Source organism: Caretta caretta, chromosome 7 (genome assembly GCF_965140235.1).
Source record: "Caretta caretta isolate rCarCar2 chromosome 7, rCarCar1.hap1, whole genome shotgun sequence".
Classification (NCBI taxonomy): domain Eukaryota; kingdom Metazoa; phylum Chordata; order Testudines; family Cheloniidae; genus Caretta; species Caretta caretta.
Genome location: NC_134212.1, coordinates 24,670,193 through 24,695,049, shown reverse-complemented (window position 1 = coordinate 24,695,049; position 24,857 = coordinate 24,670,193). Strand labels below are relative to the sequence as shown.

Genomic DNA, 24,857 nt, shown 5'->3' with positions numbered 1-24,857 from the left:
GTGATAAGGAAGGTGTGAGTGACTAAGCTGCTGGCTTTGAAATGCAGTCATGTTTTCAGCCTGGAATTGCAGTGTGCTCTCAAGGTAAAGGTCTCCCAGCCAATTGTGTGCTCTTTAATTTCTTGTTAGTTGGGCCTTCCCTGCCCGGCTGTGTGCAATGGGCTTTGTAGCTGTCAGTCTCACAGGTGGCGGTGTGCAGTTGTTTCCCTCCTTATGTGGTGCAGAGTACCAGGGAGTTCTTGGTCTTTTACAGTTGAGTGGGAGCACAAGGGCCCTGTCCCAAGGGGTTCACAAAAGAAAGGAATCTCTTACCTTCTGTTCCTGATCAGAGTTGGGGTTGCCTTCAGCTGGAGGTTCCCCCGGTGTCTGGCTGTGTCACAAGTAGGGTTTCTCCAGTATATTCCCGTCTTGGAAGAATGACCACCAGTGATTACTAGAGAGCTTTGCGGAGACCCACTTCTGTGTGCCCAGTAGAGTCTGTTTGTCTGCCCTGCCCTGCTTACGTCAGGACTGTGGGGAAACCAGATACTTGATCTATCCCTGTCTCTGAAGAGATTATTGGGGAGTTATGTGGACGTTTGAGCAGTAACTCCTTGTGGGGAATTTATTTCAGGGGGACACCTGAATCAGAACTCCTAGAAATGTTCCATATTGTGAGTCATGGGGAAGGCCTGAGAACTGATGCACGCTATGCTCTGAACTAGCTCTGTATCTCTCAGACCCCAGAGAGAAGATGAGGTTCTGACTGTGCACCCTCCATGGGACTTAATGGTTTCTTGCATAGCAGGAGCAAACTCTACTGTTGGGATAAGTCACCTGGCTGCCCCATTGCTAGTGAGTAAAAGGGAAGGTCCTTCTGCAGTGACCAGAGCAACATCCCATGTTCTTTGGAAGAAGCAATGGTCAATTTTTTGGGAGAGGTGAGGGGGACGATGAGGTGTGTGCCAGGGAGATTGGAGGGGAGGAGGTAATAGTAATTGAAATACAGACTGCTGAGGGCATGGACTGGGCTGATGGGGGCATGGAGTTTTAACTGTGTGGCTACAGAGGAAAGGTCAGTCTTCAGAATCTTGGGGGGTGGAAGTGCAGGATTTAGACATGGGACAAGAAGGAGTCAAAGCTGTCTTAACCACAAGCCCATCCTTCCTCTGGCATCTCTGTCTGAATGCTGCAGCCCAGGTTGGCTGGGTTCGTTATTTCAGCTGAGCCTCCATTTCTTGCCAGCCTGGCTTTGAGCCGACAGGTTAGTGAAAGGGGGGCCCAGAGCCTGGGGAAGAGGGCATTCACCTGACCTGAGCTCAGCGCTGCAGGGAGCCAAGAAAGTAGGTTTAAAAACAAAAATCCGCTAGCCAGACCCCTTCCTCCCACTTCCAGGGTTTCATTTCTGAAAACAGCTGGGAAGCTAACCCCAGGCCAAGCCAGGGGAAGGAGTAAAGGGCAACTGAAATCAAGCTAGCTCCATCTTTGATCCTGAAATAAGGGCTTCATCCCTGGAGGCACGATGTCCCCCCACCTCACTGGGGCACATGGCCCTGTCTCATCCCACCCCACCTTTCCTCTGTGCAGCTCTCCTCACGGGCTAACCTGCCTGCCCTGCCCAGCCCAGCCTGCTTCATTAGTCATCTTTCCCTGCATCTCAGGGTGTGCTACCTATTACAGAGCAGCAAGAAAGAACACCTTTGGGTAAAAACAAGCCCTGGCTAACGTGCTGCTCTCTCCAAAGTGTGCCTGGCAAAGTATTTAATTAGCCTCCTCAAACTTCTTTTCCTCACCTGCAGATTATAGTGATCTCAACCCAAGAAGCCCTGGAATGTGATTCCTTTCAAGGACATGTTCAATTGAGACGTAATGACGTTGACTTGGTGTGTAACAGAATATAGTATGAAGAGCATGGAGTGGATTTTATTAACACTATTGAGATGCTTGTGAATGATTTTATGACTATACTTATTGATGACTTCTTTCTCTGAATGTCACTGTAATTGGCAGTAAAAGTCACTAGATTTGTGTCTGGTCACTTTGACACTTATTTTCTCACGAGGGAAATCAAAAAGTCCCTAAATCTAGTGACAAAGTTGGTAAGGTGGCAACACAGTGACCTAGGCAGCTTTCTAATAACCTTGGGCCTTTCCTGCGCTTTTCTCTCATTACAAATGTTGACCTTATTAGTTAAAGGGCAACTCTGAAGTGGTGACTGAATTATCTGATTATGCCTGCCAGGGTGCTCAGCACATGGGGGCAGTCGCTGCAGTTTCAGCACAAATGACTTTGGTCCAGTGGTTTTGGTCACATTAAAAAGAGGGATTAGATGAACATGAGCCTGAATTAAGTAGAAGGCCCGGTGTGTGGTTTCCATTGAGCAGAGGGATGGTCAGGGCAAGAGGATGCAGGGGGAAAGAGAGAACATGATTTGAGGGTGCTCCAGTTCCATGGCTGCATGGAGAAGGGGGCCACATAGTCTGCAGCGCATGGCTAGAACTAGAGCTGTCTGTCTGCTTTGCTTCTGATGAAAGGTTGTTGCTCTTCTCTGCCTCCTGGACCCTGGAAGGGAAACAGCATCTTCATCCCTCTTTCCTACAGCCTTGCCCCTCAAGCTGCCATCTGCACAGCAGAGAGAAGAGCAAATGATCCAGTCTTGCTCACTGGACCCAGTACTCCCTGCCCCCTGTCCTTACACACATCTGAGGGCGGAGAGGGAATCTAGCCCTGGAGGCTGTATTGAGAAATCTGCCTGGTGGAGTTTGATGTTTGTTCTGCTCTCCCTGTGGGAGCTGTGCTCACGTAAAACAACAGATCACTGGAGCTGAGGACCGCTGTGCACTTAGCAGCTGGGCTAGGATTGTGCTTTCAGCAGAGGTGGGACCCATCTCAGGTGAAATGAAGGGTTCCAGCATCCCTGACTGCAGAGGTGCCCTGTGGACAGTGAGGGTTTGGAGACTTTGTGTTTAGGGTGGCCAAGATTTTAGTTCTGAGAATTGGAAATTGCCCTGACAGTCCCTCTCCTGCCTTGGCCGCTTTGCTCACTGCAGCAAGGTACTGAGACTAACGCAGTCTGGTGCATGCTCTCCTCCCCCAGTCACTGCTGTCTGTGACTGTTGATAGCTGTACACCAGTAGTGACTGCAGCACCCACAAGCGATGGCAGGGCACACTCTAGCTTTTCACCTCGCTCTCCCCAAAGCTGCAACATTCCTTCGCCATAACTGCTTAAAGAACCTGGAACAGGGACCAAAGAGCCAGTTTCCCATCCCCACTACCTGTTTGTGCCTGAGAAACGCCAAAGTTGGCCAGCGGTTGTTTTGCTCTCTGGCTCCTGCTGAGCTCTGTCCCCAGCTGCTCTCAGCACTGCTTCGGGGAAGGGGCAGTCCAAAGGTTTCATGCTCCTAGGGCTTGGACAGAGCCAGTGGCCCTGATGTTTGTTTTCTGGATCAGGAGCCTGCAGCTGGAAGACTTTGTGCTTTCCACAAAGGACTTTGTGCTTTGAAAGTGGCTGAGCCTCTGCAACCGGGCAGGGAGACCTCTACTCTCCTGTTCCCCCTCCATGTGGGTGTGGTTCATGTTCCACCTGCACAGTGGGGGATTGCACCCAAGCGCAGGTGTTAGGGTGCTATGCTGGCAGAGATGGGGCAGGGGATATGTTCCAGGTTGCATTAGATTGTAAGGTTTCAGAGGAGCAGCCGTGTTAGTCTGTATCCACAAAAAGAAAAGGAGGACTCGTGGCACTTTAGAGACTAACCAATTTATTTGAGCATGAGCTTTCGTGAGCTACAGCTCACTTCATCGGATGCATACTGGGGAAACTGCAGAAGATGTTTGTTTTTATACACACAAATCATGAAAAAATGGGTGTTTATCAGTACAAAAGGTTTTCTCTCCCCGCACCCCACTTTCCTGTTGGTAATAGCTTATCTAAAGTGATCACTCTCCTTACAATGTGTATGATAATCAAGGTGGGCCATTTCCAGCACAAATCCAGGTTTTCTCCCCCCCACACACACACAAACCCACTCTCCTGTTGGTAATAGCTTATGTAAAGTGATCACTCTCCTTACAATGTGTATGATAATCAAGGTGGGCCATTTGCAGCACAAATCCAGGGTTTAACAAGAACGTCTGAGGAGGGGGGGGGGCGAGTTAGGAAAACAAGGGGAAATAGAAAAGGAGTACTTGTGGCACCTTAGAGACTAACCAATTTATTTGAGCATAAGCTTTCGTGAGCTACAGCTCACTTCATCGGATGAAGTGAGCTGTAGCTCACGAAAGCTTATGCTCAAATAAATTGGTTTAGTCTCTAAGGTGCCACAAGTACTCCTTTTCTTTTTGCGAATACAGACTAACACGGCTGTTACTCTGAAACCTGTTATTATGAAAGGGGAAATAGGTTACCTTGCATAATGACTTAGCCACTCCCAGTCTCTATTCAAGCCTAAGTTAATTGTATCCAATTTGCAAATGAATTCCAATTCAGCAGTCTCTCGCTGGAGTCTGGATTTGAAGTTTTTCTGTTGTAATATCGCAACTTTCATGTCTGTAATCGCGTGACCAGAGAGATTGAAGTGTTCTCCGTCTGGTTTATGAATGTTATAATTCTTGACATCTGATTTGTGTCCATTTGTTCTTTTACATAGAGGCTGTCCAGTTTGACCAGTGTACATGGCAGAGGGGCATTGCTGGCACATGATGGCATATACCACATTGGTAGATGTGCAGGTGAACAAGCCTCTGATAGTGTGGCTGATATTATTAGGCTCTGTGATGGTGTCCCCTGAATAGATATGTGGGCACAGTTGGCAACGGGCTTTGTTGCAAGGACAGGTTCCTGGGTTAGTGGTTCTGTTGTGTGGTATGTGGTTGCTGGTGAGTATTCGCTTCAGGTTGGGGGGCTGTCTGTAGGCAAGAACTGGCCTGTCTCCCAAGATTTGTGAGAGTGTTGGGTCATCCTTCGGGATAGGTTGTAGATCCTTGATAATGCGTTGGAGGGGTTTTAGTTGGGGGCTGAAGGTGACGGCTAGTGGCGTTCTGTTATTTTCTTTGTTAGGCCTGTCCTGTAGTAGGTTTATGCTCAAATAAATTGGTTAGTCTCTAAGGTGCCACAAGTACTCCTTTTCTATTTCCCCTTGTTTTCCTAACTCGCCCCCCCCCTCCTCAGACGTTCTTGTTAAACCCTGGATTTGTGCTGCAAATGGCCCACCTTGATTATCATACACATTGTAAGGAGAGTGATCACTTTACATAAGCTATTACCAGCAGGAGAGTGGGGTGGGGGGAGAGAAAACCTTTTGTACTGATAAACACCCATTTTTTCATGATTTGTGTGTATAAAAACAAACATCTTCTGTATTTTCCACAGTATGCATCTGATGAAGTGAGCTGCAACTCACGAAAGCTTATGCTCAGATAAATTGGTTAGTCTCTAAGGTGCCACAAGTACTCCTTTTCTTTTTGCAAATACAGACTAACACGGCTGTTACTCTGAAACAATACAAGTGGTTCTTCAGCAGAGATTTCAATGCAGAGAGCAGAGTGGCCTTAGAGATCAGCTCAGAAGGGGTCCTTTGATGATGATGATGATTTCCTCCTCATATATTTTGTGAACAGCCTCACCTCTCCCGCCTGGGATTCTGGGAATGTTTCAAAGTCAGACATATCTGAGATACTCCTGGCTGTTGCTGTTTAATTTGGTCCCCATGGCAGCTGCCTGGCTTGGAGTGTGGGTGGGGGCAAGATAGTTTTTATTTAAAGCTTGATGTGCTGGCACCAATAGGGTTGTGCGTTGCTTCTATGAACAGGAAGTCTGATTGGCTGCAGCATCAATAGCTTAGACAGGAGACAGATCCCAGAGCAAGCTGCTACTCAGGAGGTGGTGATGTGTGGTTCTAGCGAAACAGAGGGATTCCTAGGAAAGGGAAAATAGGACAAGGTAGTGATAGCAGTTTAAAATATCCTCTGATGTACAACCTGGGGGTTCCAAGTTCCCCTGGTCTGCGCTGCAAGCTAGTATACATACAAGCTGAAGTAACCAGGGGATCCTGTCTGTATTTGATCTTGCCAGGGTGGGAAACTCCATCTTGGATACTGCCTGCCGGGGCAGTGGGGCTGGGACTGCCACCGGGCTGTGCAGGGGCAGTGTGGGGCAATGGGGTGGGGACCTGGCTTGGGATACCACCTGTTGCACATGCTGGGAGACTACCCAAGTGGAGGCATTAAACCTTTCACATCTGACCACTGGAGACAGGCTGTTTTTGTATTGTGACACCGGTGCTGTTCATATCTGTCTGTGCTGGGAAACAGCAAAGTCTGAGGCTGCCCCCTCTCCCCTCCTTCCCTTTTTCCTGCTGTCTGACTGGCACTTGAAAGGGAATTCAGACTGCCCTCTCCAGAGCAGGACCTTCCTTCCTCCCTGTCTGCCTTCAGCAGGAATTTACTCCTTCTGTCCCTCCCACTCCCAGGTTGTCCCTCTTCTCTCCTGACTCCCCCTTCTCCTTGCCTGAGGTCCTGAGAGTAACCACTCCCCCTTTTCTCTCTCAGCCAGGGACAGCAGGTTTGGATGCCCTTTCTGCCACCTGCCCAACAGCAGCCGGAAGAGTGGTCCCTCTGCCTCGTGGCAGGTAAGCGGGGAGGGGAAGACTTTAACCAGAAAAAAAATCCTTGTCAGCTGGCACTAGCTAGAGGTGTGGTCGGGGGAAGGGGCCACGGGCCAGAGGTCAGGCAGGGCTGGTGCAGCTCACCCTGCCTGTGCCCTCCATGGAGCTCAGGTAAATATTTAATGATGCAGCGTGCCAGAGAACTTGGCATCCGAGGGCTTGAATCAGCACAAACCACACCTGTTCTTTGGGAACAGTGATGTGGGAAAGCCGCGTCCTTTCTGCGAGAGCAGAGTTCGCTAGAAAGGGAGAATGGCTGGACCTGCTTGTGGGAAGCTGGGCTGACAGTGACTCCAGGAGGTGAGGAAGACTCAGGGTTTCCAACATCTGCTTTTTATTAAGCATAACAGTAGGTTACAGGTAGTGCTGGCCTTCGGGGCAGCTGTGGCCTAGTGGATTGTGCCATTATGGCTTGGGTCTGGGAGTGACCTGGGTTCTGTTCCTTGCGGTGTGATGTTGGGCATGTCTCTTCCCCTCTCTGTGCCTCAGTTGCCATATCTGTAAAAGGATGACACCCTTCTAAAGTCCTTGGAGAGCCACAGATGAAAAGCACCTGTCGAGGGCCTTGTACTAGCATTGCAGGCAAGCTTTGGCTTCCCAAAGTCCTGGGAGGCCAGGGAAACCTTTGGAAAATCTGGATTTTCAAAAAGGAGAAATGTTGGCTTGATAAATATGGAAAACACGCAGGCTTGGGTCCCACCCACTGAGCAAACCCAGGGCAGGGACCTCTCCTAAGGCAGCATGATGTGCTGTGCATGTTCACATCCCTCCTCACTTCAGGGGGTGCTGCACTGGACACCCCAACTGCATGGGAGCAGCACTGGTCCCAGCCTGAGCAGTGTCTCTGGGACAGGAGCAGGCTGCCCTGCTATGTCTACTGTGTTGGTTTTGTAACCTGCTGCTCCGAGGAACCAGACTTTCGACAGATGCCTCAATGTTTTCCTTAGAAATGGACTAGTTTTCTGGCTCAGGAACCCAGTGGTCTCTGAAACAGGATCCTCATCCCATTGGCCTTGGTAGCTCTCGCCATCCTTCCCATTCCCCACAAGGCCTTGGGCTTTCCTGCCTTGCAGAGCCGCTGAGCTGCCTCTTACTCTTGTAGGTTTGACTCCTGCTGTGATAAATGAAGGGGTGGGGGAGAGCTCTTTTTTATGGACACCCAGCCAGCCAGTTAGCTACAAAATCCCTGTTAGTAGCTATTCTCTACTTGCTTTACCTGTAAAGGGTTAAAAAAGCCCATAAGTAAAAGAAAGGGACTGGGTACCTGACCAAAAGAGCCAATGGGAGGGCTAGAACTTTTTAAAACTGGGGGGGAAACTTTCCCTTTGTCTGTTTTGTTGTTGCTCTCCAGAGAGAGGGGACAGAGCAGGACAGGGCTGGAGCAATGCTGTAAGCAGCTTTAAAACTAGGTATGAAAAAGCATCAATTCATACCTCGAACCTATTTTATCTAAAACCCCAGATATGTAAGTAAATCAGGGAATGTCTAGGAAGGTGCGATTAGGGTTATTTCTTATTGGCTTGTGGACTCCTCTATGCTAACCCAGATGCTTTTCTTTTGCTTATAACCTTTAGGCTGGACCTCAAGAGAGCTATCTTGATGCTTAATTTTTGTTACAATTTCTTTTAAGATCTAGCAAAAAGCCTAAGTTCCAAATGTATTTCCTTTCTTTTTGGGTTTAATAAAATTTACCTTTAAGAACAGGATTGTATTTTTGTGTCCCTAAGATGTTTGAGCATATGTTATTTAATTAGCTGGTGGCAACAGTTGATTTCCTTTGGTTTTTTTCCCTGAGCTCTTCCCCTGGGGGGTTCGGGGGAGGGGGAGGTGTGTATGACAGGGCTTGAGGGTACCCCACAGGAAGGAATTCCCAAGTGTTCCTTCCTGGGCTCTCAAAACGGGAGGGGGTTGCACTTGGGTGGTGGCAGCATCTACTCATCCAAGGTCAGAGAGAAGCTGTGACCTTGGGAGTTTAATACCAGCCTGGAGTGGCCAGTGTTAATTTTTAGAATCCTTGCGGGCCCCCACCTTCTCCACATGAAGTGTCAGAGTGGAGAATCAGCCTTGACACCTGCCCTTAGTGCTCTAGAGATGGCAGTAACTGGGGCCTGTGGGGAACAATAATCTATAAGGCCTACTGCTAAAACTAGCTGTGTTGCAGGACTGTGCTTTGATGCTGCAGCTCAGGTAGGAGCTGGGGTTCTCAAGCCTGGAGGGGAGGTGGGCTTGAGAGCCCCAGCTCCAGCCCCAGCTGCGACATCAAAGCACCATCTGTGCAGCTGTTTTTAGTGCACTTGTAAAAGGCCCCCTAACATAGGAGTGGGCCCAGGCTGGGAGGCTCCCTCCCAAATACAGTGTAGACATCCCCTGAGCATCCTGACTCCTACTCCTGTGTCTAATCTACCAGATTGCAGTGCCCAGCAGCCAAATAGATCTCAAGAGAGTCCGCCTTCAGGTGTAACATTATGATTAACAGAAATCCTGGTTTTAGAAAATGTTTCATCTTTGAACTGGTGCAGCAAGATTCCGATACTCACATTGGTGTTGGGTTGCACCACTGCACAAGTCATCCCGTTGCCTCTGGTTAGTCTACTGGGGGAGTTAATGTACAGTACTATTTGACTTCAGTATTAAGTGTATCAGAGCCTGACATATCAGCACTCGCAAGCCTGTGCTTGACAACGGAGGCAGCTGCCCTTAGAGGTGGAGCGACTTGGGGGGCAGGGAATGGGTGGTGGGAGAGGGCTCGAATGCAGCATGCAGAGTACAGCGTTATGAATTTTTTAGTGGTCCTTGTTTAGGGTGCTTTGCATAACTCCCGGGTGATTCTGCCATTCATGAGCAACGAGATCATCTCAGAAGCATGCCAGTAAAAAATTTTTGTAGCACCCTATCACATTTATATCTCTCCTCCCAGCCCACCCCTGCCCCCTCTCCCTCCACAACTCTCAGTATTACATCGCACTTGGTCCATTCCTCTACATGGGCACTGAGGCAGAAAGGCAGTGCAGGAGTGCCCTATATGCTAATCTCTGGGGATTTTTCTATTTTTAAATATCCCAAATCATGAGGCTTCCGCAGTTTCTTTCCACAACCGCCTCCTACAGCATTTCTCTCAATGAATGAGTATCTTTACATAGCCCAAGATACACACATAAGTGATTTTATAAAGATTGAAGCCATTGGTAAGTACTGACTCTTGTGGGTCAGATATAGATGGTGGGTAGAGTGAGTTTTCATATAAATATTGTCATTAATGGAATATGTAAACTCTTCAAGCTAATGATGGCTCTATGAAACTTGCCCTAGTTATTTCCAGTTTTTCTAATGCTTCGTTCTTTAATGGTAACAGTGTAGTCATATAATTTGCATAATGGCTTCACAACAGAGAAGAAAACCCATGGAATGAAATCCTGACAATGTTGAAATCAGTGGTAGACAGTGGTAGACTTTAACCAGGACCAGGATTTCACTCATGATCTCTCCCACAAGGTGCCTACAGACTAATAAAGTTACTAATGCAATTGCTAGAGGCAGAGCTGGTAGTATTAAGGTTGCCTGACACTTCCCATTATAAGACCCCTTTTCAGTTGTTTATAACTTTGCCAAACTATAAACATTTGGCCTGAAATTTCCATGCTGGGTGTCTACTTTAGGTGGAATTTTATTTTGTAAGATTTCAGCCAAAACAATTCAGCCATTTTATTGTTTCATAGAGTTTAAGCCAGAAGAGACCCTTAGATCAGTGGTTCCCAGACTTGTTCTGCCGCTTGTGCAGGGAAAGCCCCTGGCGGGCCGTGCCGGTTTGTTTACCTGCTGTGTCTGCCGGTTCAGCCAATCGTGGCTCCCACTGGCCGTGGTTCGCTGCTCCAGGCCAATGGAAGCTGCTGGAAGCGGTGCGGGCTGAGGGACGTACTGGCCGCCGCTTCCAGCAGCTCCCATTGGCCTGGAGCAGTGAACCGCGGCCACTGGGAGTCGCGATCGGCCGAACCTGCGGATGCGGCAGGTAAACAAACGGGCGCGGCCCGCCAGGGGCTTTCCCCGCACAAGCAGCAGAACAAGTTTGGGAACCACTGCCTTAGATCACCTAATCTGACCTCTTGGCTATCACCAGGCCATTAAATTTCACCCAGATAATCCTGTATTAAACCCAAAGACTTTAGTCACACTATAGCATTTTAGTCCTCAGGAGGCTAAACTGTGCACCACAGGAAGAGGTCATGAGAGACCAATGCCTGAGGCCCCTGCAGTGACAGGGTCTTGATTAGGCAAGATATGCCCGGATGCTCCCAGCAAGCGAACTATGCCCCATGCTGTGGGGAAGGTGCCTGACAATCTGACCTGTGGGGAAAATTCTTTCCCAACTCCAAATCTGGCAACCAGTTGGACCCTGAGCATTTGTGCTAGACATGCCACCCAGGCACTTGTTAGTCTCAACTAAGCACACTCCAGAGTTGTCTCCTCCCACCCGCTGTTCCCCCTGGGCTTCTGCTGAGCCCTGGTCTACACTAGGACTTTAGGTCGAATTTAGCAGCATTAAATCGATGTAAACCTGCACCCGTCCACACGATGAAGCCCTTTATTTCGACTTAAAGGGCTCTTAAAATCAATTTCCTTACTCCACCCCTGACAAGTGGATTAGCGCTTAAATCGGCCTTGCCGGTTCGAATTTGGGGTACTGTGGACACAATTCGACGGTATTAGCCTCCGGGAGCTATCCCAGAGTGCTCCATTGTGACCGCTCTGGACAGCACTCTCAACTCAGATGCACTGGCCAGGTAGACAGGAAAAGAACCGCGAACTTTTGAATCTCATTTCCTGTTTGGCCAGCGTGGCAAGCTGCAGGTGACCATGCAGAGCTCATCAGCAGAGGTTACCATGATGGAGTCCCAGAATCGCAAAAGAGCTCCAGCATGGACCGAACGGGAGGTACGGGATCTGATCGCTGTTTGGAGAGAGGAATCCGTGCTATCAGAACTCCGTTCCAGTTTTCGAAATGCCAAAACCTTTGTCAAAATCTCCCAGGGCATGAAGGACAGAGGCCATAACAGGGACCCGAAGCAGTGGCGCGTGAAACTGAAGGAGCTGAGGCAAGCCTACCAGAAAACCAGAGAAGCGAACAGCCGCTCCGGGTCAGAGCCCCAAACATGCCACTTCTATGATGAGCTGCATGCCATTTTAGGGGGTTCAGCCACCACTACCCCAGCCGTGTTGTTTGACTCATTCAATGGAGATGGAGGCAATACGGAAGCAGGTTTTGGGGATGAAGAAGATGATGATGATGAGTAGGAGGTTGTAGATAGCTCACAGCAAGCAAGCAGAGAAACCGGTTTTCCCGACAGCCAGGAACTGTTTCTCACCCTGGACCTGGAGCCAGTACCCTCTGAACCCACCCAAGGCTGCCTCCTGGACCCAGCAGGCGGAGAAGGGACCTCTGGTGAGTGTACCTTTTAAAATACTATACATGGTTTAAAAGCAAGCATGTGAAAGGATTACTTTGCCCTGGCATTTGCGGTTCTCCTAGATGTACTCCCAAAGCCTTTGCAAAAGGTTTCTGGGGAGGGTAGCCTTATTGCGTCCTTCATGGTAGGACACTTTACCACTCCAGGCCAGTAACACGTACTCGGGAATCATTGTAGAACAAAGCATTGCAGTGTATGTTTGCTGGCATTCAAACAACATCCGTTCTTTATCTCTCTGTGTTATCCTCAGGAGAGTGAGATATAATTCATGGTCACCTGCTTGAAATAGAGTGCTTTTCTTCAGGGGACACTCAGAGGAGCCCATTCCTGCTGGGCTGTTTGCCTGTGGCTAAACAGAAATGTTCCCCGCTGTTAGCCACAGGGAGGGGGGAAGGTTGAGGGGGTAGCAACGCGGTGGGGGGAGGCAAAATGCGACCTTGTAACGAAAGCACATGTGCTATGTATGTAATGTTAACAGCAAGGTTTACCCTGAAAGAGTGTAGCCACTGTTTTATAAAATGTGTCTTTTTAAATACCGCTGTCCCTTTTTTTTCTCCACCAGCTGCATGTGTTTCAATGATCACAGGATCTTCTCCTTCCCAGAGGCTAGTGAAGCTTAGAAAGAAAAAAAACGCACTCGCGATGACATGTTCTCCGAGCTCATGCTGTCCTCCCACACTGACAGAGCACAGACAAATGCGTGGAGGCAAATAATGTCAGAGTGCAGGAAAGCACAAAATGACCGGGAGGAGAGGTGGCGGGCTGAAGAGAGTAAGTGGCGGGCTGAAGAGAGATCTGAAGCTCAAATGTGGCGGCAGCGTGATGAGAGGAGGCAGGATTCAATGCTGAGGCTGCTGGAGGACCAAACCAGTATGCTCCAGTGTATGGTTGAGCTGCAGCAAAGGCAGCTGGAGCACAGACTGCCACTGCAGCCCCTGTGTAACCAACCGCCCTCCTCCCCAAGTTCCATAGCCTCCACACCCAGACGCCCAAGAACGCGGTGGGGGGGCCTCCGGCCAACCAGCCACTCCACCACAGAGGATTGCCCCAAAAAAAGAAGGCTGTCATTCAATAAATTTTAAAGTTGTAAACTTTTAAAGTACTGTGCTTAAAGTGCTGTGTGGCATTTTCCTTCCCTCCTCCACCACCCCTCCTGGGCTACCTTGGTAGTCATCCCCCTATTTGTGTGATGAATGAATAAAGAATGCATGAATGTGAAGCAACAATGACTTTATTGCCTCTGCAAGCGGTGATGGAAGGGAGGAGGGGAGGGTGGTTAGCTTACAGGGAAGTAGAGTGAACCAAGGGGCGGGGGGTTTCATCAAGGAGAAACAAACAGAACTTTCACACTGTAGCCTGGCCAGTCATGAAACTGGTTTTCAAAGCTTCTCTGATGCGTACCGCGCCCTCCTGTGCTCTTCTAACCGCCCTGGTGTCTGGCTGCGCGTAACCAGCAGCCAGGCGATTTGCCTCAACCTTTCACCCCGCCATAAACGTCTCCCCCTTACTCTCACAGATATTGTGGAGTACACAGCAAGCAGTAATAACAGTGGGAATATTGGTTTTGCTGAGGTCTAAGCGAGTCAGTAAACTGCGCCAGCGCGCCTTTAAACGTCCAAATGCACATTCTACCACCATTCTGCACTTGCTCAGCCTGTAGTTGAACAGCTCCTGACTACTGTCCAGGCTGCCTGTGTACGGCTTCATGAGCCATGGCATTAAGGGGTAGGCTGGGTCCCCAAGGATACATATAGGCATTTCAACATCCCCAACAGTTATTTTCTGGTCAGGGAATAAAGTCCCTTCCTGCAGCTTTTGAAACAGACCAGAGTTCCTGAAGATGTGAGCGTCATGTACCTTTCCCGGCCATCCCACATTGATGTTGGTGAAACGTCCCTTATGATCCACCAGAGCTTGCAGCACTATCGAAAAGTACGCCTTGCGGTTTATGTACTCGGCGGCTTGGTGCTCCGGTGCCAAGATAGGGGTTCCGTCTATGGCCCCACCACAGTTAGGGAATCCCATTGCAGCAAAGCCATCCACTATGACCTGCACATTTCCCAGGGTCACTACCCTTGATATCAGCAGATCTTTGATTGCGTGGGCTATCTCACAGTATGCATCTCAACAAAACTAGGCCCCAAACTGCTTTCAGGAATTCCAGAAAATCAGGAACTGCAGGATGAGAGTGTGGAGGATCTGTTATTGCTCTCCTGTGCCAAGAGGAAATAGTTTTCCATAACCTCGAATAGGCTAGGAAGTAGATTTTATTTTATTTTAGAAGTTTAACATGGTTCATATAACTAACCATCCCCTATTTTTCAGCTTGACAGCTCCATAGCCAGGTCATGAATTGAATATCAAGGAACATTGGTCTGAAAATAAAGTTAGGAAAAAAATATGGTTTTGTCCATACTAAAAAAATTCTGGCAACCTTTTTCTTTGGGAAGCTCTAGCAGGAAGTGAATGGGGTGGGAAGAGGGAAAATAGGATTGGGAATTGGGGTGGGAGGAAGAATGGGACTGGCTGGGCAAGGAGACTGGGACTGGGAATCAGAGAGAAGGAGGTTTGGGATTGGAGAGGAGATAGATCTGACCAGAAACCAGCAGTGAGGAAGAGAGGGGATGGGGCAAAAGGGTCTGTTCCCACTAGAGAACACTCTCTTCCAGAGCCTAGAATGGAAACCATGATTCCTGAGTCTCATCATTCCTATGCTGCCAGCAAATAGCTGCAAAACCACTGGCAAAGTGTGTCTCATCCCAAAACTGGTCCACACAGAGGCTGACAACCTACTATTGCTGTCAGCTACTCTGACAGCTCAAGTAGCAGAGACCTGTGCAGTGGTTCTAAAGGTTCCAGCCCTGCTGATTAACTATGTTGGTGTTAATATGATGCTACATGTTGGAATTTTTTCTAGTTGGCTCTTTTAAAAGCCTAGAAGGGAGGGGGAGTAGGAGGGGAGAGAATAAACTTGTTAGAAGAACATTTTTAAGGTTGTAAAGTCAAGCACTCAAAAATTAGGAAATGCCAGAATTAAGGTTGCCTGTTTAATCTTAATCCAGCCCCCTGTGTGCACTGTGATATGGTCTTTAATGACATGATCACATATCCCTTTTTTTTCCACAGGATCTCTGCAGAGAGGGTCCTCTCAGAGAGACATAGAGCTGACCCAAGATCTCATTGGGCTCACTAGAAAAACTCCCATTGACTTGAAGGGGAGCAGGATAAGGATCTTCCATCAAGGCATCTATCCAGATAGCACCCTCTTTGCTTTAGTCAACTCTGCAACCAGCATCTCTGCTAGTGAAGTTGAAGCATGGGAGCGGGAGCAGCAGAGTGAGACTGATTGAGATAGTTGGCTTCTTTTGCTTCAGGAATCCAGTCCTCTCCTGCCTGTGTCAATCTGCTCTTGCTTGGCTGGAGTCTTTTGTGGGGAGGCCTATCTCCCCCTGCCATGCTGGCTGCTCAGTGAGTTGAGCCCTGTAATTGCACATGGAATAATCTGCGGCACCCACACCAGAAAGATTCAGAGAATACAAAGCACAGCCATCTGTTTTCACTGGGGGTGCAGGGTGGGGAATGAGGGAGGGTTGCTTTCTCTCCTTTGCAGCTGCCCTCGAGGTGGATTTCACTTCCTTCCTTGCAGTAAACTGCCCATCTGCAAATCTCTCCTCTCCCCCAATGCCCGCACCAGTTTGTATTGTTTGTTCTTGTTCTCAGTGGAGGTAGCAGGGGAGAAGGAGCTGGGTACTGGACTCACCCTCTGGGTGTCTGGAGTCCTGCCCATATTTTTTGGAGACCTGCAGTGTTTAGGATTTTGTGTGTGTGTGTGTGATATATAATTTGTCCTTCCCAGGCTGCCTACTTTATCCTTTGTAAATGTTTAAGCACATATGCTAGTGAAACAATAGCTAGTTAGGAGACTTAGGGGCAGTAGAACCTTCGCTCAAGAAGGATGGAGTTGTGCCGAGCCCCTGAGCAAGAAGATTGATCTGTTACAGGATGGGTAACAATCTTTGTCTCTGAATTATTTCCATTGCAAAATTTTAGGCTTAGCCCTGTTATGTTCTTGTCTGTCTCCCTGCACGTGTGAGGGTCATTGACTCGAGGCTCCATTGCTCCAGCCAAGACATCCCGGAAGAGATCTGGCACTGGACCTAGTCCTGTCAGAGAGTTTGCATAACCAGAATACGGACAGAGAGGGAGCGCGTCATGCATAACAGATTTCCCTGCAGAATGAGCTTTCAACATGATACTCACTTAGCTTATAACTAACACTGACCTTCTGAATTACTTTCTCCTCTCTCTCTCTCTCTCTCTCTCTCTGAGTTATTCATGTAAGCAGTGTCAGGATGAGCTCCACCCTGACATCTGGTGGTGAGGTGTGGCAAAGAACTTCAGGGGCTGATCTCATTTGCATAGGCACACCCACCCCGCCTAGAATGAGGCCATAGCTTCCCAAATGGTCACTTTGGCTGCTGTGGGATCCCCAGTGTCTCTGTTATTGGGGCAGGAAGAATAAATTGTTATTACCCTGATTATGGGAACTGTGCTTGGAACTGTACTTGGCCTTTTGTTATGATGGAGGGACTCACCATCAACTAAGCACTCGCTAGGCAAGGGTCATGGGTTTTAAATCTCTGTGAATTAAGAGAGGCTGGGGACAAGTATTAATACTTGGTGGTATGGGTCCCTTGGTGAGGGCCTTATATGCTAATTGCCCTTCCTCCTCTCTCCACTGTAGAATATCAGAGTTAATTTTGATTCCATTAGGAGTCTAGTTACAGGCTGCTGAGCTCACTTTGGGCTAATGGTGCACCAGCAGTGAGGCTCCCCTACTGCAAGCTGAATTTACCAAAGAGATGAACTGACTAAGAGCTGAAATCACTGAGCATTGTGTTAAGTAGAGGAGGAGCCTGAAGATATATTGTGGAGCAGTTTGTGGGATGGCTGGAGTGCCTTGTGGACAGGCTGGTGGAGCAGTTCGTAGGATGGCGGGAGCTGCTGGTGGGACGCGGAGCAGTTTGTGGGATGGTGGGAGCTGCTTGTGGGCCGCGGAGCTGAATGAAGGAGTTCGTGGGGCGGCTGGCGAAGCGAAGGCCTATGGAGCTGTGGGGCGGTCAGCTTCAGATCATGTAAGGTGCCTCTTACCCCCGTCCCATCTCCACCCAGGTTGGGAGGTAAAGCTCCGCAGATAAACTTTCGAACTCTGGGGCTGCCCTGACCAGGGACAGAGTCTTTTGGGTCATTGTACTTTTGGGACTTTGGGTGATTTGGGGTTGCTGGACTCAAGAACCAAAGGGAAAGGGGCATGCCCCAATTTGCTTGGGGTGGGTTTTTTTGCTCATGGGTTGTGTTATGAATCCTGTTGGTGGTGTTTCCCCAACATAATGCCACATTGTTTCTCTCTGTTATTAAAAGGCTTTTTGCTACACTCAGACGATGTGCTTGCGAGAGGGGAAGTATTGCCTCTTGGAGGCGCCCAGCGGGGGTGGTATATATTTGTCCCAGGTCACTGGGTGGGGGCTCGAGCCAGTTTGCATTGTGTTATTGGAATGGATCCCCTAGATATTGAACCCGGCCCTTGTTGCTGCCAACTCTGACGAGCAGAAGGGTTACATTCATATGTGTGCACACAGAATAGGGTTTCATAGTTCAGAGATGCCCCATTTTTCCAGAGCCACATTTTGCCTTCTCGCCCCTTGTGATGAAAATGCCTGTCCTTTATTATAAACCATGGGCCGCATTTGTAAATAACATCTGATATTTGTGTTTCAGGCCTTGGTGGCAACACTGAGATAACACCTATTCCTGTTAGGCTGTATGTAGTCTATTTCCCCTCCCACCCCAGCATTTGGAACTCTGGGAACTAGCCACATACCAGCTGGTACAGATGAAAGACATATTGCAATGCTGGCTCAGCCTAACCCAGCATTCTTCTTGACCACGGGCTCTGTTCCCTGTAAGGGCTAGCAGGCTGGTCTGGTCTTGCTTCACAATTTCCCCCCTTAGTCAGTTGTAAACAGAGCTTGATGGCTGCAAGCCCAGTTATTCCCTTTAGACTTCTGCAAATAACTGGGTTGCTGTCACAATGACCGTTTTGGTCTGCTGAAATCTAGTAAGTAGCTGACCTTGGGTTTGGTTCTGTAGGATCCCAAACTGGTTGTGGCATCTGAATCTGCCTGGTGATGGGGCCTGGAGACAACAGGCTTGTGTATTACATCTAATGCAGAGTATTCTGGGTAACACGTAAAGAGATTATCCTGAAGCAGAAAGTGTAGAGCAGAGCAAGCCCAAAGTGCAGGGCAGTGAATCCAAACCTGATCCTGCTGGCCAGTGGTCCATGTCATAATCAGGTAGCTAAACTGAACCCATTTCCACTGGTTAGTGACCCCTCTTGGAAGCTAGCTGGGCTATTCCAATTAACCCATACTGGTCAGTTTCCTGATGTACTACACTTACCAGAGCATGGTACAAACTGCCCCTGTAGACCTTTATTCAGTATTTTAAATGCTGTCTTCTGACAGAAGTGCTTATCCTTGGTGCACTCTGAGAATTGGCCTGGGAACTATTGTCACCTCCTGCAGTGGTGTTTTTAATGTCTAAGTTATTTATCAGCTGCAGCATGAGAGGAAAGAGCATCTTCGCAAGCAGGCTGGCTAACCTAGTGAGGAGGGCTTTAAACTAGGTTCACCAGGGGAAGGAGACCAAAGCCCTGAGGCACGAGCAGGAGCACGTGAGAGGGGAGGGCTCCTGCCTCATACTGAGAAAGAGGGACGATCAGTGGGTTATCTCAAGTGCCTGTACACAAATGCACGAAGCCTGGGAAAAAAGCAGGGAGAACTGGAAGTCCTGGCAAAGTCAAGGAATTATGATGTGATTGGAATAATAGAGACTTGGTGGGATAACTCACATGACTGGAGTACTGTCATGGATGGATATAAGCTGTTCAGGAAGGACAGGCAGGGCAGAAAAGGTGGGGGAGTTGCACTGTATGTAAGAGAGCAGTATGACTGCTCAGAGCTCAAGTATGAAACTGCAGAAAAACCTGAGAGTCTCTGGATTAAGTTTAGAAGTGTGAGCAACAAGGGTGATGTCGTGGTGGGAGTCTACTATAGGTCACCGGACCAGGGGGATGAGGTGGACGAGGCTTTCTTCCGGCAACTCGCAGAAGTTACTAGATTGCAGGCCCTGGTTCTCATGGGAAACTTCAATCACCCTGATATCTGCTGGGAGAGCAATACAGCGGTGCACAGACAATCCAGGAAGTTTTTGGAAAATGTAGGGGACAATTTCCTGGTGCAAGTGCTGGAGGAACCAACTAAGGGCAGAGCTCTTCTTGACCTGCTGCTCACAAACCGGGAAGAATTAGTAGGGGAAGCAAAAGTGGATGGGAACCTGGGAGGCAGTGACCATGAGATGGTTGAGTTCAGGATCCTGACACAAGGAAGAAAGGTAAGCAGCAGAATACGGACCCTGGACTTCAGAAAAGCAGACTTTGACTCCCTCAGGGAACTGATGGGCAAGATCCTCTGGGAGAATAACATGAGGGGGAAAGGAGTCCAGGAGAGCTGGCTGTATTTTAAAGAATCCTTATTGAGGTTACAGGGACAAAACATCCTGATGTGTAGAAAGAATCGTAAATACGGCAGGTGACCAGCTTGGCTTAACAGTGAAATCCTTGCTGATCTTAAATACAAAAAAGAAGCTTACAAGAAGTGGAAGGTTGGACATATGACCAGGGAAGAGTATTAAAATATTGCTCGGGCATGTATGAATGAAATCAGGAGGGCCAAATCGCACCTGGAGCTGCAGCTAGCGAGAGATGTTAAGAGTAACAAGAAGGATTTCTTCAGGTATGTTGGCAACAAGAAGAAAGCCAAGGAAAGTGTGGGCCCCTTAATGAATGAGGGAGGCAACCTAGTGACAGAGGATGTGGAAAAAGCTAATGTACTCAATGCTTTTTTTGCCTCTGTCTTCACTAACAAGGTCAGCTCCCAGACTGCTGCGCTGGGCATCACAACATGGGGAATAGATGGCCAGCCCTCTGTGGAGAAAGAGGTGGTTAGGGACTATTTAGAAAAGCTGGACGTGCACAAGTCCATGGGGCCGGACGAGTTGCATCCGAGAGTGCAAAAGGAACTGGCGGCTGTGATTACAGAGCCATTGGCCATTATCTTTGAAAACTCGTGGCGAACGGGGGAAGTCCCGGATGACTGGAAAAAGGCTAATGTAGTGCCAATCTTTAAAAAAGGGAAGAAGGAGGATCCTGGGAACTACAGGCCAGTCAGCCTCACTTCAGTCCCCGGAAAAATCATGGAGCAGGTCCTCAAAGAATCAATCCTGAAGCACTTACATGAGGAAAGTGATCAGGAACAGTCAGCATGGATTCACCAAGGGATGGTCATGCCTGACTAATCTAATCGCCTTCTATAATGAGATTACTGGTTCTGTGAATGAAGGGAAAGCAGTGGATGTATTGTTTCTTGACTTTAGCAAAGCTTTTGACACGGTCTCCCACGGTATTCTTGCCAGCAAGTTAAAGAAGTACGGGCTGGATGAATGCACTATAAGGTGTGTAGAAAGTTGGCTAGATTGTCGGGCTCAACGGGTAGTGATCAATGGCTCCATGTCTAGTTGGCAGCCGGTGTCAAGTGGAGTGCCCCAGGGGTCGGTCCTGGGGCCGGTTTTGTTCAATATCTTCATAAATGATCTGGAGGATGGTGTGGAATGCACTCTCAGCAAATTTGCGGATGATACTAAACTGGGAGGAGTGGTAGATACGCTGGAGGGCAGGGATAGGATACAGAGGGACCTAGACAAATTGGAGGATTGGGCCAAAAGAAATCTGATGAGGTTCAATAAGGATAAGTGCAGGGTCCTGCACTTAGGACGGAAGAACCCAATGCACCGCTACAGACTAGGGACCAAATGGCTAGGCAGCAGTTCTGCGGAAAAGGACCTAGGGGTGACAGTGGACGAGAAGCTGGATATGAGCCAGCAGTGTGCCCTTGTTGCCAAGAAGGCCAATGGCATTTTGGGATGTATAAGTAGGGGCATAGCGAGCAGATCGAGGGACGTGATCGTCCCCCTCTATTCGACATTGGTGAGGCCTCATCTGGAGTACTGTGTCCAGTTTTGGGCCCCACACTACAAGAAGGATGTGGATAAATTGGAGAGAGTCCAGTGAAGGGCAACAAAAATGATTAGGGGTCTGGAACACATGACTTATGAGGAGAGGCTGAGGGAGCTGGGATTGTTTAGCCTGCAGAAGAGAAGAATGAGGGGGGATTTGATAGCTGCTTTCAACTACCTGAGAGGTGGTTCCAGAGAGGATGGTTCTAGACTATTCTCAGTGGTGGAAGAGGACAGGACAAGGAGTAATGGTCTCAAGTTGCAGTGGGGGAGGTTTAGTTTGGATATTAGGAAAAACTTTTTCACTAGGAGGATGGTGAAACACTGGAATGCGTTGTCTAGGGAGGTGGTGGAATCTCCTTCCTTAGAAGTTCTTAAGGTCAGGCTTGACAAAGCCCTGGCTGGGATGATTTAATTGGGGATCGGTCCTGCTTTGAGCAGAGGGTTGGACTAGATGACCTCCTGAGGTCCCTTCCAACCCTGATATTCTATGATTCTTTTCACCTGCCTGTGGGAGCTGCAGCTGCTTTGTCAGCAGAACCAAAAGACCCCTTTGGCTGCTCTATCTCTTTCTTGAGTCAGGGTGAGGAGTGGGGAATGCATGTTCTTACATGCATTCCCACTATGGGGGAAGTATCAGGGGAATGAGCCAGAATGCTCGGAATAAACCTCAGCCAAACCCTGCCAGGTTCCACATCAGATGTCCGCTATAGAGAAGCTCTCTTTCCCAGAGGAGACCACTCCAGGAAGGCACTGAAATTGTTGAAATTTTTAGAAATTTTCAATTCTTGGTTTGGTTTGTTCTTCTGCCACTGACTGCAATAGAATAAATGATGGTTGAGGGTTGAGTCAACTTCTTAATTTCCCTTTTTTTTTTTTTTTGCCATGCTGTGACTTTTCCAAAGTTGAAGAGGTTTTGGAAAGTTCAAGTGGCGGAAAGGAAGCTCTAGGACTCTGCCCCTTGGTAACCATTCAATAGACAGGGAAGTTTTGAAAAATTAAAACTGCAAAACAAAAAATGAAACCAGTAAATAGAAAAACTTGCACTTGGTGGCAAAAAGGGAAAAGAGAAGGGAGAGAAATGAAATTTTGAAAATGTGAAGTTTAACACTATACAGAATCAATGTAGCCGCTATTAAAAACTGGTTTACTGACAGATTGCAAAAAGTAATTGTAAGTGGGAAACTAGTCTTCTAAAGGGGGCATCTCTAACATGGTCTTGCAGCAATCTGTTCTTGGCCCAGTGCTATTCAATAGCTTTATCCATATCTGGAAGAAAACATATAATCATTACTAGTAAAGCGTGGAGATGATACAAACTTTGGTGGAGTGGTAAATAATGATGGGGACAAGGTTATTTGTACAGACTGACCTGGTTTGCTTGGTAAGGTGGGTTCATTTGAACAACATGCATTTTAGTATTGACAAATGCACAGTTGTACACCTGGGAGCAACGGATATAGGTGACCAATTACCAGATGGGGGGACTGTATCCCAGAATGCAGTGACACTGAAAAGGGCTTATGGGGTCATGCTAGATAACCAGCTGAACACGAGCTCCCCGTTACATAAGCAAGAGAATATCCAGAAGGAGTCAGGAGGAGGTATTACTTCTGTATATGGCAATAGTTGGACCATTACTGCATTAGTGTGTCCAGTTCTGGTGTCCACACTTCAAAAAGAATGTTGACCAACTGGAAAGGATTCAGAACAGAGATACAAGAATGATGTGAGGTCTGGAAAACGTGCCTGATCGCGAGAGACTTAAAAGAAGTTCAATCTAGTTAGTTAATCCGAGAGATGGTTAAGAGGTGACTTGATCATGGTCTAAAAGTACCCACATGGGGGAGAGATTTCTGACAGTAGATAGTTCTTTAATCTATCAGAAAAAGGCATAACAAGATGCAAGGGTTGGAAACTGAAACTGGACAAATTCAGACTGGAAATAAGGCGTAACTTTTAACAGTGAGGGTAATTAGCTATTGGACCCATTGACCAAGCTTCAGTTTTCAACCTACAAGGCAGCCTTAGACAAGTTTTTTTTTCAGGTAATCCTAATCTCCGGCTAAAGGAGCCACCCACCACCTTCCACTGCAGTTGACTCAGTTAAGGTATTTGCCCTGACAGCTCTGAGCACTGGATCAGACCTTGCTAACCACATGCCAACCCATCTGATTCTGGTCAGTATAAACAATGTTACTGTGGTAATAGGGCATTCCTTGGACCCCCCTAACTGTTATCCGTCCCAAAGGCCCTTTCATGAACTATTCTGTTGTGGGTCAGTCTAGCCAGCCCTGGCACTCAGGCAATGTCCCAGGAAACACCTTTACATGCCTACCTAACTGCACTGAATGTACCTGTCAGCACTGTACATGAAAGCGGTTGGTATACGTAGGCTAGGCTATGGTGCTGCGTGATGGCTTGGATTATTCAGGTGACTGACCTTGCACATTTGGATGGCTGGTGTGTTTTCTCTGTTGGAAAGCTGTGGGAAAGCTTGTGCAGAAGGAATGGGTGCGTTTTGTGTGAAACTGTGTGTGTGTGGCTCTACCTATGAGTCAGGAGAAGCCAGAGGGCACTTTCCAGACTTCAGATTTTCCCAACACAAAACCATTCAATGTCCTGCCTTTTAAGTAGATTTCAGAACCCTGGTAATATGGAAGGGGATGGTGACGTGCACCTCATTGCCTGGCTGGCCAGAACTTCCTTATATACAAATTGCTTATTTGCAAAGCCCTCCCCCAACTGAACCAGAGGGGGAAGTGTTTATTCCAAGCCTGAGAGAAGGGGATGAAGAAAGGAATCTGTTTTGCTGCTGAAGGAAGAGCACTTCATGGGTGCTGTCAGGATCTGCTCCCAGTCTCTCTGCTGGGCCCATGAGTCCTCACTGAAACAAGGCAGGGCCAGAGGGCAGCAGTTTAGTAAAGTGAATGAGAGTGACTGGGAAATGAAAGGGCACAAAGTACTAGTGAATTCATATGCTACTTTGCAAATCCCCTACAGGAGGAGTTCCCTGCCAGGGAGTGTGGTACCCACGTGCCCTTTGCCACTGGTTCCCTCACCTTCTGGAGCTACTGGACACAATGGCATAAAACTGCAGTGGTTCAAACAAAGAGAGAATGTTCCCGTTTGGTTTGGAACGGAGTCGTTCAGTTGGCATGAGTCAGACGTGGACATAGATTCATCTGGCTGGCATCACAGCTGCCCAGGCTCACTATGCATGCTCTGAGGCTGCCTGGACTTGCCAGCCACAATCACTCACCCTGGTGGAATGGCTGCCCATATGGACTTGCCCAGATGATATCCTAGGGCTTATCACTAGAATAGGTTGAAATGTTTTGATGGAACAGTTTTGGAGCAACCCGTATATTTCAATTAAATATTCAACAGGAAAGCATTGAAGTGTTTCGTTCTGACTTTCTCATTTCCATTCATTTCATTTAGGCGTTTTTTTGTAAAATATTTATTACATTTATCTAGTTAATATCAAATATTAAGTATTAATATAAAAGTCAAAATGAAATACATCAAAATGAAACGTTTCAACAATTCCACAGTGAAATGTTTCAATGTTTCCCAACTGAAAGTTTTTGAAATTTCCCTTCCACAGAAAAGCT

At 48.0% G+C, this 24,857-nt stretch overlaps 1 protein-coding gene across 5 annotated transcripts; it reads left to right on the top strand.

The window, feature by feature from the left end:
- Nucleotides 1-24,591, top strand: LOC125640480 (zinc finger and SCAN domain-containing protein 32-like). Of its 5 annotated transcripts, none has more exons than XM_075130313.1 (4): nucleotides 1-84; nucleotides 6,528-6,607; nucleotides 11,669-12,080; nucleotides 12,668-13,308. In XM_075130313.1, exons 1-3 carry the CDS (start codon nucleotides 42-44, stop codon nucleotides 11,930-11,932), a joined length of 387 nt encoding a protein of 128 aa, XP_074986414.1. In that variant the 5' UTR covers nucleotides 1-41; the 3' UTR covers nucleotides 11,933-12,080; nucleotides 12,668-13,308. The 5 variants fall into 5 exon arrangements, 3 of the variants coding, with proteins under 3 accessions (XP_074986414.1, XP_048714966.2, XP_048714967.1); XM_048859009.2 differs by having other exon boundaries at nucleotides 11,474-12,080; XR_007357790.2 differs by lacking the exons at nucleotides 1-84; nucleotides 11,669-12,080; nucleotides 12,668-13,308 and adding exons at nucleotides 5,820-5,919; nucleotides 23,289-23,420; nucleotides 24,244-24,591.
- The last annotated feature ends 266 nt before the right edge of the window (nucleotides 24,592-24,857 follow it).